Source organism: Electrophorus electricus, chromosome 1, assembly GCF_041902795.1.
Source record: "Electrophorus electricus isolate QZ-2024a chromosome 1, ASM4190279v1, whole genome shotgun sequence".
Lineage (NCBI taxonomy): Eukaryota > Metazoa > Chordata > Actinopteri > Gymnotiformes > Gymnotidae > Electrophorus > Electrophorus electricus.
The window spans coordinates 32,121,819-32,137,810 of NC_137497.1; the positions used below are offsets into that span (position 1 = coordinate 32,121,819).

Consider the following 15,992-nt stretch of genomic DNA (forward strand, 5'->3'; position numbering starts at 1 on the left):
TTTCTTGTCTATGCGTTACCTGAAGGCTAAAAGCAATGCTTTTTTTAATTAAACGCCGAACAGTCCGGAATTTGTGATCTGTCGCACAAGTGACGCACCACGAACGCTTACCGCTTTGCTTTCTGACGAAAATATCTCGCGACTCTTGGTGGCAGTTCCATGTGAATGTCGCCGCAAACTCCGATTGTAACGTCGAAATAAACAAGGTAAGCTCGGGATTGAGGAGACGATTTTCGTTATAACGCTGACATGCCATATGAACCCGATTAATTACACTGAATTACCGTAAACCTTTTAGTTGATAAGAATCTTATGGGGCCTCCCCTAACGGCAAGGTCAGGATTCCTTACTGTCAGGAACATAGTTAGCTAGGTGGCTATCCTGATAAGTAGCTAGGGTTAGCCAGGACGTTTTAGCTCCTAAACTGATTCGATTGTTGCATATAGATATACAGTTTTTGTGAAATGCCTTTCCGTTACAGTAGATGTGATCAGCACAAGGAAATGTGCTCCATGTTTAGCTAGATTGCGTTTTGTTAAACACATTGGTTATATGAATGTGCTACATAAAGTGGGTGGGCCAAAGCTTTCATGTGGAACAGAAATATTTCCAAAAATATTGGATATATGAAAAAATAAATATGGGTTTCTCTTCCTTGTTTGTCTTGTCTTATGTCCCCTCTCTCTACCCCACCTAACTCCACCCCACTTCTTGTCTCAGTTGTCTGATTGACATGTGGATGCCAGCTACTGAACTCTTGACTGGTCAGTTGTAAGAAAAAGAAAAAAAAAACTTACCTAAATGACTGCCAGGATTTTGGGCCGATGGGCTCACCTTTTGCTCCGATGCCCTCAAGCTTCTGCTGCCTCGTCCCGGCTGCAGGCCGCCACAGCTCAGCGGGCAGGGACACCGTGGCCCCTAGCCTGGGCACGGCCTGCAGCCAAGCCCCTGTGCCTGGGCCATGGGCTGCCAGAAGAAGAGCAGCCAAGCATTAAATTTAAACTTTCAGAATTGGACGAACTTGTCAAGAAGGCGGGCACTCCTGAGGCAGTGCTGCAGTTGTGGGCGGAGCGAGGTGGGTCAGCCAATCAGGCAGGCTTGTGCCTGATCCACATCAGCCGATTGGCATTGAAAAAGGACAGGGCGGAGTCTGCGAACCTCTTGCAGGATCCCCGGTGTGTGGACATGCTGGAGACGGTGAATTCCCAGGTAACGGTGCATCTGACCTGCACAGGCTGCACATTCTGATATTTAAAGTTATGTTTATATCAGCTTTATAGTGTACATAAATCTTTTTCTGAAAATCGGAAAGCTATTTGCTTACATTCGTGCTTGAAAGTTTGTGAACCCTTTAGATCTACATTGCTACATAAATATGACCTTTGACTTGGTCATTCCAAAGTATTAACGTAATTCTTTTTTTATCCAAGCTTTGGTCAAGAATCTTGTGTGCCTTGGGTTGTCGTCTTGCTGCTGAGCCACTTTCACTTGAGATCAGTTCAGATGTCCTGTCATTTTTCTTTAGAATTTGCTGGTATAATCAGAATTCATTGTTCCATCAGCCACCACAGTGTTTCCCAGATAGGATCAGGTTCTAATGATGGAAGGTTGTGTTTTCCTTTCTCCAGACATAATGCTTCTCATTTAAACTAAACAGTTCTATTTTGGTCTCATCTATCCACAAAGGCTTTTCCCAATAGCCTTTCTGTAACCTGTCCATGGGACCTTTAGCAAACTGCAGATGAGCCGAAATGTGTGTGGGGTTTGAGGGTGTTTTTGTTTGGGTTTTTTTTTTTTGGGGGGGGGGGGGGGGGGTTTGTAGAGCAGGTGCTTTCTGCTTGCAACCCTTCCATGTGCAGTAATGTTGTTCAGTGTTCTTCTGATAACGAACTCATGAACGTTAACATTAGCCGATGTGGCAGAGGCCTTGAGGTGCTTAGAAGTTCTAAGTGTAAGACTATTATACGCCTTGATCTTGGCATGATATTTTTGGTTGACCACTCCTGGTCCCATAGCAATGGTCCTGAATTTCTTTCATTTGTACACAATCTGTCAGGCTTTGCAGTTCAAGCTAGAGTTGGTTTTGTAATGACCATGCAAAACATTTTCCGAGGTCCACAGAAGTCTCCTTTGTTCATGCTATCATGCACTTCCACAAACATGTTGTGAAGAGCAGATGTTTGACAGAGTCCACTCACACCTGAATGTAATCCCTTGTCATCCCATTGTTGAAAAGAGCAGACTCTCCTTCAGATGAACTGCTAATTCTAGATGTTCACACACATTTGCCACTTAGATATGTATTATTGGAACATTTTCCTCAGTAAATAATTGACCAAGTACAATGTTTTTATCTCATTTGCTTAATTGGGTTTTCACTATCTACTTAAGGACTTAAGTAGAAACAACAAAAACCCTTTCATGTGGCAAACACATATGTTCTGATATTTAATGCTCTACTTGTATGCATTTAATGAGAATAATATATCATTTGTTTCTAATGAATCCAGTTTCATAAACCTACTGTGGTCCTAAATTCCTTGTATTGTTTAAACCAATCACAGTGGGTTTCCCCATCACCCTGTAAAGACCACATGCCCAGCGAGTTTTTGGGTTTTCTCTCCCCTATCATACACAACTCCACTTCGCAGGTTACATTTATGACCTTAGTATGCATAGCAAAAAAAAAAAACATTTGTCCCCTGGCGGGGGAGTTGCGGTGAGAAGCAGCAGGTAACCCGGGTCTCTCTGTCCACCTCAGATTTCGGTGGTGTGGAACGGAATGCTGGTGTCTCTGCTGCACTCGCTCTCCAACCTCGGCCTCCTCCCCAGTACGCCAGTGATGCAGTCTCTCCAGACGGAGGCGCTGTGGAGACTCCGCCGCCTCACCTACCGCCAGCTAGCCTACCTGGCAGACTGGGTATCAGCACGCCACAGTCAGGGGTGAGCACTGTCAGGGTTCTGTCGGGGGCAGGGCCTCTATGGGGACGGGCTCTCTCGTGCGGCAGGCACTGTCCAGGGTACGCCCTGTCGTGGGTCAGCTCTGTCTGGGGGTCAGCTCTGTCTGTCAGATTTAAGAATGAAGCACTGAAACATTCAGTATCCATGTGTTGGGTGTTTTACGATCCTTAGTGTGTATCAGAGTGACAGTAAAAAAAATCCCGCTGAGAAATGGCCATCGTACGGCGTTTTCAAATGCCTGGTTGGAGCGGGTTGTTTGATAGTTGGGGTAACCATCACATGAGCTCGAGCTCACAGACACTTGGCCAGCTCCACTTGTAGTGACAGGAGTCCTGGGTGGTTGGCAGGCAAGGAAATGAGATGCTCTCCACCACCCTGCTGAAACAGCTGGAACTGCGCTGGACCGAGCTGGACAACCCTCGCACTCTGGCCACCCTGATGGCCCGAGCTGGGGCACTCTCCTCCTCCCTCATGGACAGGCTGGAAGATAAGGTAAACACACACACACACAGTACGTACATCAGCGTAATATAGAAATTCAGTGTCTGCAGTGTAATTTTTACACTCCTATTATTGTTTTTGTATTATGAACGCCAACTTTTCTCATGTCATCAACCTACAGTGTAGCATGTACACTGCAGTACCCCCCCGGATGTCGGCCTCGTTAACCCATCCTCTCTCCGGAGCAGGTCCTGGAGTTGGCCGAGAAATTCAGCGCCGAGGACATCCGCAAGGTGGCGCTAGCGTTGTCGTCCCAGCGGCGCCGTTCGGTACCCGTCTTGCGGGCGCTGTCTTACCACCTGCGAGAGAAACCCTCGTCCGAGCTCCAGGCGCCCCTGCTGCTTGACATGGCATTCGCTTACAGTCAGTGAAGTTAAAAGTCTATTGTGTGGCACCTTTACAGAGACGTGAGGCCACACCCCCAGTGGGCTCGGGTAGACGTGAGGCCACACCCCCAATGGGCTCGGGCAGACACACTGGCCACTAGAAACTCCAAAATAGTGTGACCGATAGAGGGATGAGGGAGTTTCTATAGCAGCATACTAAGCGTTGCCTCTAAGGGCACAAGACAAGTCTGGTGTAAAGTGTATGTGTGTAAGCAAAGCCTGTTCCCTTAGGGGTGAGTTAATGATGTAGGTAATTACAAAGCATTGGGGTTTAATACCTAATGAACCTGGAGAATACACTACTCTGATGAATTTAATAATATTATTATGTAATAATATTGTAATATTATGACTGAAGATGAAATACTGGATAAGTGCGTTTTCAAGTTTAATTGGGATTAAAATGGCTTTTCAAAGGTGAAGCTCCAGTAATGTAATTTTCTACAGTGTCGGACAATATGGGTACTTGTATACCCGTCCTATATGTAACAAATTGCAACATGCAAATATGTAATTTCGGTGTTCTAATTTGGCACTAAATGCGTTTCATTTTGCTCAGTGATCTAACTGAAAGCTGCTGTTCCTGTGCCCGTGATCCCCGCAGGCAAGCTGAACTTCCACCATACGCCCATGCTGGAGCGGATGTCCTCTGAGCTGTTGCCTTGGCTACCAGAGCTGAGCCCTGCCGATGTCATGCGCTGGTCAAAGGCGCTGGCCTTACTGAAATGGCTCCACCTGCCTCTGTTTGAGGGCTTTGCCCAGGTACGAGCCTACATGCGCGCGCACACAGCCCAGCACCAGGGCGTATGCTATTTCCATTTCCTGAAATGCCGTGTTGGAGGTTACACGTCTCCCTCTCGGTTACCCCCAGCACTTCATGAACGGCAGCGAAAGCTACAGCACACTCCAGCTGAGCAACCTCATCCTGTCATTCGCCAGGCTCAACTTCCAGCCCACCAACAGGGAGAAGTTCTACAAAAAGGTAGCCAATCAGAAGAGAGGGGACGGGAACTTTTTTTTTTGGGGGGGGGGGGTTGTTTTGGGTTTTTTTTGTTTTTTTTGTTTTTTTTTGAATGGGTACCTACTCAGCTGGGCATGTCAGGCCCGACAGGACGAGCTGAAGTCTGTTTTTGTGGGGTGCGGGTGTAGGTTCATGAAGCGCTGAGGGGCTCCTGGCTGGGGTTGGAGCCCTTCCTGCTCACGGACATGGTCTGGTCGCTTTGCGTGCTGCAGCAAGCAGTGCCTGACTACATCGCTGCTGTCACAGACACCAACTTCCACACCAAGCTCACAGGTGAGCAGCGCCCAGAGACACAGTGCACTAAAAACAGCGCATCAAGATTGTTGTTTTATATTACACAGTATATGAATGTCATGATGCAAAATTAACTATTTGGTGGCATAGGTCCAGAGAGGGTTTTTTTTTTTTTTTGTGCAGTTTTGTGCACAGCCACATGGTGTCAGCACAGAGCTGCTGTAGACTATTAATATGACACCCTGGGGCGGAACACGCTTTTTGGTGATCCACCTTCAGGTTTCACCTATGACCCAAATCAAACTCGCCCGATCCAGGTAACCATGGACTTCCAAAGACAGTAAAGAGATGGATCGGATGAGTTGGAATTGTGGTCTAGAGGGCTGTAGATATCCAGGCGTGCAACTCCTTCCCCCCCTCACTGGCCAAACCCGCACCAGGAGGGTGACTGTACTGCGTTGGCATCCAAGAAAAGTCCTGGATTTTGTAGTCACTAGAAGTGAATTGAACATTTAAATGTAGTTTGTCACTCCTGACTTCTCAATAAGGAGAAAAGGTTGAAAATCTAGAGGCCCAGGACCTTGATGGCTGATAAATTGAAGACCTGTGCAATACACATTCAATTACCTACCAGCGATTACAAAACCCAGGCCTGGATTTCGATTGGAGCATCACAGTCGAGTAGCACTGTTGTGCTTTGGTCCTTTGACTCCTCTCTTTCTGGCAGAAGGGGCTGCTAGTCACGTGGTGAGCTACAAGCTGAAGCTGCTTCAGATCGCAGCCTCGAGGCAACTGGAGCCCCTCGGAGCCCCTGGGGAGTGCCCCCCAGCCGGCACCCCGTCGGCGGTCCCGGTCAAGGCGGGCACTCATACCGCCCTGCAGAGGGGCCTGCATGCAGCTGTCCAGACCCTGGCCGAGAACCGTACAAGTGCCCTCCGCACCAACGTCAGCACAGTTTACGGCTGGGTTATAGGTCTGTACCAGCTCCCCCGCACCGGTGAACACGGCATCGGGTAGATTTAACCGCGATGTTGATGATTGCTGTGTTCATGGACCAATCAGATGCAGAGCTGGTGTTGGATGCGGAAAATAAGCCCGTCGACTTGGAGAACCTGGTGGCTCCACACTTACCTGGAGGGGGCGGGGCTGACCTCTTACCCCAGGGAGCGCACAGGTGAGGTCCAAAGATGGTTCCACGGAATCTAACCGTTAACCCTCAGCCGTGACTACGTCCGCTACATGTGAAGACCGAAGGAACAAATGTGACATGAGAGTTTATATCCAAGATTTCTGCTGCCTCTATTAGAGTTTGTTAGTAGTGTGATGGTGTCATTAATAGTGATATATATCATTATTTATTTATTTTCCCCTTCTTCTTCATTCGTGTGTGTGTGTGTGTGTGTGTGTAGAATGGCATTCCTGGCCTGGGAGTTCTCCCATTTCTGTTGCAAGAGTAAAGATCTACTGGGCCGCTTTGCGATGCAGAAGCGCCATCTTCAGCTGGCTGGATTTCTGGTGGTGGAGGTAAGAGCGCAACACACGTGTGTGTGTGTGTGTGTGTGTGTGTGTGTGTGTAAATAAATACATACTTATATCATACTTGTATCTGCCTTTACAAAAATTTGTGAAAGCAGAGGCCGTGGGTTTGTGAAATCTCTTTTCTCCTTGATGTTCCACGATCAACTGCAAGTGGTACTGTTGAAAAGTGGGAAGCATTTAGGAACCACAGCATCTCAGCCAGGAAGCGTCAGACCACGCAGTTACACAGCAGGGCTGCCGAGCACTGAGGCGCATAATGCGTAAAAGTCACCAGCAATCTGCTGACTCAGTAACTGCAGAGATCCAAACCTCCTCTGGAATTTACAGCAGTATAGGGTGTCAGGAGCTTCATGGCATTTCATGGCATGGGTTTCCATGATGCCTTTTTTTTATATATATATATATATATATATATATATATATATATATATATATATATATATATATAAAATTTATTTACTTATTTTGTGTGTGTGTGTGTACAGGTAAATGCAGGGTCTTGTAGTAAGAGATGTAGTAAGAGATGTAGCAATATTCAGAACTGTAGTGAAGGACAAAGTTTCCAGAGAAACAGTTTCGGAAAGAGCCCTTCATCAGCTGTGCAAGCAAAGTGTTTCACACACTTGAAGCACTTTGCTGATGAAGGCCCTCTGTCTGAAACATCCTGTTTCTCTGGAAACTTTGTCCTTTGCTACAATTTTGAATCTCTCTCTCACACACACTCTCTCTCACACACACACACACACACACACACACACACACACACACACACACAGAGTACCAGTCAAAAGTTTGGACACACCTGAGTGAATGTATGTTTTTAATAGAAATAAAGGCATATTAATCTAATAGATTATGCTTAAGTTGGTTTCTAAGGTAAATAAAATGTGGGAAAGGTGTTGGCCTATATATGAATTAATTGTCAAAACACACAATTTTACATGCACCCTCAGTAAATGGTTTTCTCTCAACTTTAGTTCCTTACCCTTTATGTGCTCTGCATACACGAGAAGGTCTTCAAAACCGATGGAAAAGCATCATGGGTGTCTGCCTTATGAAGCTGGTCAAGAGAGCACAAATAGTGCGCAAAGCTGTCAGCAAATTACAGGATCGATACTTCCAAGGAGATATTTGTTTAACGACAGTCAATATAATCGCATATGTGATATTTCATTGGTTTGATACCTTTCCGTTTTTTTGTTTTTTTTTAAACACAGTAGGCGTGTCCAAACGTGACTGGTACTATATACGTGCACACGTGTACACACACACACACACACAGGCAGGAATATGTACCAATGAAACAATCTGTACCAGTATGCATGCGTGGCAGTGAATCATGTGAATTTCAACACTTTTACAGGTTTCATCTGTGTAAGCCTCATGTTGCTAGCCAGCAGGACTAACTCCGGTTCACACGTCACCGCTGCAGTGGCTGCCGGAGCAGGTTGGCTCATGCTGGCTTGGGGTTTATAAATAGCAGCAGTGTCGCAGAGCTGTCGAGCAGGACAGAGTCTCTGCCTGCTGAATGTAGGCCAGTCCCGTTAGCCCACGGCCTCCTGGGAAAAATGTTGGCCGGGCTCTCCGTGAGCACAGTCAAACAGGGTTCTTTTTTAAATGGCTTCTCTACGGCAGTCGGGGCCTAGCTGCTCCAGTCGCGCCATGTCCTGCTTTCCCTTTCATCCCCGCCTCTCATGTCCCTCTGCAGGTGCCATACTTTGATTGGCTGGAGCTGAAGTTTGATTGGCAGAAAGTATCCTACCTGAAGGACAAGATGGGGCACGCGGTGGCCGAAGAAATGGCCAAGTGACGCGCAAAAGCGTGGCGGCTCATCGGACCGAGGCGCCGCTTCAGCGCGGTCGCACGGAAACGGAACTGACCAGAGATGAGCAGACTGTGGTAGCAGAATGTCATAAGGCGTGGAGGACGGACGGATCACAAATTCATATTTACCCTGCTTCATCTAGAGGACCGAGAGGCTCAGCAGCCACAACCAATGATCGCCAAAAACAGTAGTTCCAGCAGTCACTTGAGGGGGCGGGGCGTGTTGGGGATGCTCTGGGTCGGCTGTTGTTACCTTGATATCAAGATCATAATAAAATGTCTGTCATTTTCTTTCCTCTTTCTTACAATCTGTGAAAGAGACTGACTGCTCGTATGTGTTTGCGTACCCGGGCGCCGTTGTGAGACGAGCATACAGCCGTGCTGCAGTCTAGGTCTCTGCTGTGAGCATCGTCAGCTCACTCTGACGTTGGAGGATTTCAGCACAGCTCAGCCCTGATACTGTCACATATGCCACTGACTAAATGGACTTCAAGGCCACCTGAGCGCTTGGTCCCGTGCCGCAGGTCTTCCAAACACCGAACTGGTTGTTTCCTTAGAGAACTCTCCTGCTACTAATAATAAACACACACTTACCAGTCTCAGTGCCGTTGCCTAGACGACACTTTGGGGATTTCCTTGTTGCCAAGGAGATGGTTGTCGGGGTTGAAGAGATGCATCTTAAAGATTAGGGAGGGTGCTCAAATGTGGAGTTTGGAACAATTTAAAACACTTTCAGACATCCAGATTTTAAAATTCTCAATGTGAAACATTTCACACAGACAAAAATAAAATAATAAAATAGGTGTTATTTACTGCAGTACAGTTTGTACTCGGGTACCGAGGTATTTGGGAATTGTTTGCTGTTAAAATTAAGAATTATTATAATATAGAATTAGCCTATTAGCAAATAACATATTGCATAACATTATAGCATTCTATGACAGAATTGCTACAATATTCTAGAATTATTGAATTTGCCATGAACACACGTGACCATATTTCAGAATTCATATTTGATTAGTGGTGGTGGATATTATTTTTGAGTCGTGCAGCAACTTCCGGCAGCGTCTGATATGTTTGCACCTTCAGCTCTGCAAATCGTGGGTTCTACCTCTTGGTACCTTTGTGTACTCTGCAAGCCAGAACTTTCACATGCACATGGATTAGAGGTGCTATATGAGAGTGCCTTCCCAACTAGAAGGGCAGTACTGGGGATGTGTCAGTCCTGGAGCTTCAACGAGGCAGCTGTGAGCCATATTTGACGGGATGAGTGCCTCTTATGGGAAATGCCATTTACGGACCAAGGTGTACTGAATGTGGACAGTATGAAGATGAATGGTATGAAGGGTCATTTATACCACCATAAAGAATATTTATGAAATTCATTATTTATTTTTAAAAAATTCTATAAAGTGCAACTCGTATGAGGTGAAAAATAAAATTTTAGTACTCAAATTAACCAATTTATGCTCTGTAAAGCAGGTCCCCCATCTGGGGGTAGCTATGTTTAAAATAAATTTAGTAGACTCTCTGAATCATCCAGGCCACTAGGTGTCAGTATAATTACTATTTCGTGATGTGAATAATCATTAGAAAAATGGGCTTATTGCTCTTCTATGTTGCTTGTCGGCTACAGGAGAGCCGTTACCTAAATTTGCCTGATGTTGTGACCTGGGTAAGTGAGTTGCTTTCAGTGTATGTTGCCATACCGAAATGCTTGTTTTTACCTTATTGGGAAATTGCATGGTGAAATATATGCAAAAATTACTGATTTTCAGCTCATTGGTTAGTAGCTACATCAAAAAACGATATTCTGTGGTACTTTGGTTATTTATATTCTTCTCAGACTGTAACCAAATTAAATTAACAACAGAATTGCACTCAGTTAGTCCTCAGACATTTATCTGGCCATTTAAACCACATATGCTCAGAGATTTAGGTTTTGTCCAGTTCAGGACTGCTCAAATACAACTCTGGAGACCAACAAAAACTGCATCACCTCAGACCCTCAAAGCGTTCATGACACGCTACATACTTACATACTGTGCTTCTAAAGAAAAAGATTTAAGGTGGTATGAAATATGACACTTTTCCAGCAAAAATCAAGATCTCTTATACAAACGACTCCAAATGCATATTATTTACTCTAACTTATGAACTCAAAGGACAGGAGGTAGAATGGCCAGGACAAGATACCATCCTTACCCAGCAAATAATAAAAAAAAAAAAGATGAATCTGAATGTTTATTCATTCTGTTCAAAAACAAGATGGGATACTGACAAGCTCAGCAGAGGAAATAAATAATGAATTTCAAAGGTTTTACAAACTCCTGTATCCATCTGAATGTGCTTGGGATAAAGGGAATGCCAAAGCATTTCTTTAGAGATTTCAACTCCCAAAAGTGTGTCAACAGGATAATATGTTGAATGCTGAGGTCACTGAGGAAGATGTACTACTTTCTGCCAATTCTCTACAAAGCAGGCCTCAGGGCCTGATGGTTTCCCAGTGGATATTCATAAGGCCTTTTCAAACGTATTGGTAACGCCCTCACAAACATGATTAAGGAATCCCTGGCTAATGGAACTCTTCCGAACTGTCTACATTATAAAATTCTTAATAAACTTGAGAAAAGATGCCTAATGCAGATCCAACAAGGATGTCTGGAGACTTCCACACATTACTGATATAGTACAGAAATGTTGCACTCCAACCTGAAAAACAACGTTGCCCAATTTTACCTCTTTTGATTGTGCCTATCATCCTCCTGACTGAGAGAAAGTTCTGGAAAGAATGATTTCTACAAATCACTCAATCGATAATTTCATTTGATCAATACAAACATACTGAGTAATTTATACAAACACGAATCCTGACCCTAGGATTTGGTTGTTAGGTGACATGAACTTGTTAAGTGTTTCCCAGTTTAAGATGTACTTTGTATTGCTAACTGGTACAGCTGCCAAGAAATGTATATTAGTGAATTGGAAAGCTGAATACACACCTTCAATTATTCTCTGGCTACATGAGCTTGTATCCTACAGCACTCCTGAGAAACTCCTACATAGCATTAAGAGGAGGGCTGAAGTAAAGAAAATTTGGGTGGCCATTATAGATCTTCTACCATCATTAAAAACAGAATAGCTTTCGAATATTATACGATGTGTAATATTGGAAAAGGGAACCCCATGATGTGAAGACTTTTGAGGTGATGAGTTTTAGTAAAGCAATAACATATACAAAAGCGATGCAAAAGGTAACCGCCCCCTTTTTGCATTTAATTTATTTACTTACTTGGTTTAGTCCCCTCTGTCTTTTCCTTTTAAGAAAACAAACAAAATCACATTGCATACTTGGAAATTCCTGTGTATAAATTAAGCAATTTTTTAAAAAATGCTTGATTCTAAAAATGTATTTTAACAAAAAAACACAATTTTGGTCTTTAGTGTGATATTTAGAAATGATTTCAGATTTGCTTTGGCTGCAGTGATAAGAGGGTGAAATGTGATTTGTTTTAGATTAACATCACAAGCCTACTGTCGATTCAAAAGGAATTTAAAACTCATTTCTGCCATTCTGCTGATCTAAAATACAAAAAAGAAAAAAATCTTCACAAAATAGCACTGTTGCATTTTTTTTAAAGAATTATAAATTATGTACTGTGTTTAATTGAATCCAGATATCTTTGGGAAAAACCGCTAGAGTGAGGGAGCGAGCCCTGGGTCCTGTGCTATCCCGTCATGTTGTGTGTCACTGAGAGGGCAGAGGCATCGCGCCATGCGGTCACAGGCTGGCGAAGCAGCGCTGGTATGCGTCGATGAACTCGGTCTCGAGGGAGACCCAGGCGGCTGCCTGGAGTCTTCAGGCCCCGGGGCTGCCTCGGCCTTCAGAATAGTGCTGACCCGTGTACTGGGCCAGATTGGCCACGCCACATTATGCAAGGGGCCTTCCAAGGCCCTGGAAGAATGAAGTAGAGATTATCACAAGGAAAGGTTGAGGCGTTGGGGGTGGGGGGACATCTTGTGCAGTTATCCTCTTATAAGGCCAAAGTAGCAGTGTTTACCCAAGCGGCTTCGTTAGACGCGGGTCCTCACAGACTGAGCTCGTGCGTCATCCTCCCTTGCTTTCATTTACTATTCCGTGGTCTCTTTGGAAACGCTGTTCACTTTTATTTGCCGTCCCAACTAGCCTCTCCATCAGCTCTTCATCTGTGTACAAGACGAGTTCAGCCAGGGTCCCCTCCCGATCTCGCTCCAGGCCTGGTCTGTAATCTTCTTATCTTGCTCATTTAAGCAAAGGCTCCCACGTCAGAAAGAGAAGTGGAGAGACAGACAAAAGGGCAGATTAGTGATACCATTAAGGAGTGTGGTTTGCCATGGCAACTCAAACAAAGGGCAAGCCTCCCACTGGCCATTGCAGCAGGCTACCTGAAACACTTGCAGTGAGGTAACGCATGCACCCCGTTGGGTCTTTTATGCTACATAACAGTGCATGAAACAGCAAATTATTATTTAAATATACAATGTTTATATTGTTTGTTGTTCTGCAAGGAAGTCAGTATTTAGCTGACACTGTTATGTAAAGCAACTTACAATAATGTCTGAATGCAACTGAGGGTTAACGGCCTTGCTCAGAGGTCCAACAGTGGCAATTTTGTTTACCAGTCGAGTACCATAACCACTGTGTTACCACAGTATTTTCCACAGTATTTCCCCACAGAGTTGCCAGGCAAATTTGAAATATTTGCATACTGATTTTTGAACAATTTGTACATGCGCATGACAAAATGTTTGTATTTTACAGAGGCCCAAAATGAAACAGAACGGTTAACTGAACAGTTTAAACAGGTCGGTTTGAATAGGAGCTGATTGGCCTTGTCTGAAGCAGGTGTGAGAGAACTTCATGCTGCTTTCAGTCATCGATGTGGCCAATGGACAGGAAGTCATACAGAACCCTGCCTGTCTGACACACCTGACAGCCCAGCTAGCGATGTACCAACAATCCTGTACACCTGAAGGCCTGTCCAGGTAGTGACGTACCCACAATCCTGTACACCTGAAGGCCTGTCCAGGTAGTGACGTACCCACAATCCTGTACACCTGAAGGCCTGTCCAAGTAGTGACGTACCCACAATCCTGTACGCCTGAAGGCCTGTCCAAGTAGTGACGTACCCACAATCCTGTACGCCTGAAGGCCTGTCCAAGTAGTGACGTACCCACAATCCTGTACGCCTGAAGGCCTGTCCAGGTAGTGACGTACCCACAATCCTGTACGCCTGAAGGCCTGTCCAAGTAGTGACGTACCCACAATCCTGTACGCCTGAAGGCCTGTCCAAGTAGTGACGTACCCACAATCCTGTACGCCTGAAGGCCTGTCCAAGTAGTGACGTACCCACAATCCTGTACGCCTGAAGGCCTGTCCAAGTAGTGACGTACCCACAATCCTGTACGCCTGAAGGCCTGTGCAGGTAGTGACGTACCCACAATCCTGTACACCTGAAGGCCTGTCCAGGTAGTGACGTACCCACAATCCTGTACACCTGAAGGCCTGTCCAGGTAGTGACGTACCCACAATCCTATACACTCTCTCCTGAAGCCCACTACATTCTGTGAGCATACTCACTTCTGCCGCACTATTTTGATGAGTGTTTCATCAGAATAGCGTGACAGAAAAGGGTTTGAGATGGTTCGGGCTACCCATACATGTGGTAGAGTTTATTATGGTTTAATATCCAAAGAGATATGATGTGCGCGGGTGTATGGCTGCATGCGTGTGGGTGAGAGAGAAAGTGAGATAAGAGATTGTGTCTGTGTATGAGTGGGTGAGGGAAAGAAAAAGAGAGGGAGGGAGTGAGTGAGTGAGTAAGTGTGTGTGTGTGTGTGTGTGTGTGTGTGTGTGTGTGTGTGTGTGTGTGTGAGAGAGAGAGAGAGAGAGAGAGTAGTGGAAAGAAGGGGACTTTCCAGTAAACCTGGGATCAGGCAGCGCATCAGGACTCTGAACAATGTCCTGCTATCATTCTTACAGGGCTTGTTGGAAGTAAAATTGAAGGGGACAAACAAGGGAGAAAGCAGGAAAGTCCCGGCATCTGGCCAGCTCCGGAAACTTTCCGAATCTCCCATTTCCATTCTGTAGCGAGTGTTCAGTGGGCCAGTTGCCGTGGAAACGTGCAGTATGCTCATGCGACGAACCTATTCTGTCTCGATCTAAGTGTGGAGCGTTTCAGGGGGATAATGGGCAGCCCCCCCCCCCCCCGAGTTCAGACACAGTCGTGCTCATGCGCTGGAAGCACTTCTATAAAAGCACAGCGTAAGGCAGTGTGGAGAGAGATGGAGAGAGAGATCAATGTAGGAGAGCAGGGAGTCCAAACTACACGTTATGCCGCTGACTACTAAGTGTCTTCAAACTATGAACTCGCTCTCTTTGTTTGACAGCCATGTGGATCCTTTCGCACAGGACGCTGGCTGTAATTCTAGATCGTGTACTTCCGCACTTCCAAACCATGTCCGAGGCACAGCCATTTGAAACCAGGGGCCTGTATGCACCAGAGCAAACAGTACAGATCCCAGAGCGCTGCGGTTTTCCATGACTAGTTATGCACTCAGTCAGGAACTGATGGAGAGCGCAGTACAGCCCCGAGGACATGGACGAGGGTCGTGCGGTGAGTGTGTGTGAGGGCTTACCACAAGAAAAGCCCTGTGAGGGAGGATGGATGAGGTGAAGAGTGACCTGCGATGAACCGAGGTGAGTGTGTGGAGGTTAAAAAAACAAAAACAACAAAAAAAACCCACAAGAACAGCTCATCATCCAACGCGAAGCAGGCCATCGGCGAGACGCGCTGCCCCGGCGCTTGGAGCCAGCGTGCTGATGACGTCACAGCAGGAGCGCTCGTCCTCTGTGCCGATGACATCATTGCCGATGGCTGCAGAGCTGTGATCTGAAGTGAACAGGAGCAACCTACCTGCCCGGATCCCAATGTGCACCTCAACACTGGATGACAAAATGTTTGGGCTCTGCAGCAGGACGATGACCTTTAAATCTTTAAATGAGCAGAAAGTCTTTATGGGTAGGCAGTCGTGTGACCTGGCAGGTCCCACTGAGCATTTTAGAGTTTCAGCATACCGACAGGAGACAGTCGGCTACAGCAGCTGCCGTGTGCCTCCAGGGAAGCGAGTGAACAGCCTACTCTTCTTCCAGAGAGAGAGGGATGGGGGAGGGAGTCCAAACTGTTAAGCATCTTAGACTTCGTAAACCTAAACTGCTTTCTCTCTCTCCATCTCTTTCCCTGTGTTTCTTTTTCTCTCTCTCCATCTCTTTCCCTGTGTTTCTTTTTCTGCCCCCCCCCCCCCCGTTTCCGTCAGATCGGTGTGAAGCATCGGTCCTCTCCGGTTAAAGGCGGCGGTGGAGAGACCCAGCAGAAATCTGCTGACATCACTGTCCAACTGCCCCTTGCCTGGCTGAGGAACGTGAGGAGGGTGGTGGTGAGATGAAGAGAAGAGCCAGAGGAGGGGGTAGGAGGGAAGAGCGAGGA

General features: G+C 46.0%; 1 protein-coding gene and 1 long non-coding RNA gene across 3 annotated transcripts; one reads left to right on the forward strand and one right to left on the reverse strand.

The window, feature by feature from the left end:
• Positions 1-52: 52 nt before the first annotated feature.
• Positions 53-8,757, forward strand: tbrg4 (transforming growth factor beta regulator 4). Of its 2 annotated transcripts, XM_027010831.3 has the most exons (12): positions 54-206; positions 721-1,209; positions 2,762-2,943; positions 3,309-3,453; positions 3,651-3,825; positions 4,453-4,610; positions 4,720-4,830; positions 4,998-5,142; positions 5,831-6,076; positions 6,166-6,277; positions 6,513-6,627; positions 8,351-8,757. In XM_027010831.3, exons 2-12 carry the CDS (start codon positions 802-804, stop codon positions 8,450-8,452), a joined length of 1,899 nt encoding a protein of 632 aa, XP_026866632.2. In that variant the 5' UTR covers positions 54-206; positions 721-801; the 3' UTR covers positions 8,453-8,757. The 2 variants fall into 2 exon arrangements, with proteins under 2 accessions (XP_081571375.1, XP_026866632.2); XM_081715249.1 differs by lacking the exon at positions 5,831-6,076 and having other exon boundaries at positions 53-206.
• Positions 8,758-10,347: 1,590 nt separating this feature from the next.
• LOC113577880 (uncharacterized) lies at positions 10,348-15,941 on the reverse strand. Its single transcript, XR_003410686.3, has 2 exons — positions 12,528-15,941; positions 10,348-12,421 (listed from the first exon to the last, which is right to left on the reverse strand). It is a non-coding gene; the product is annotated as an uncharacterized LOC113577880 (long non-coding RNA).
• Between the last annotated feature and the right edge of the window lie 51 nt (positions 15,942-15,992).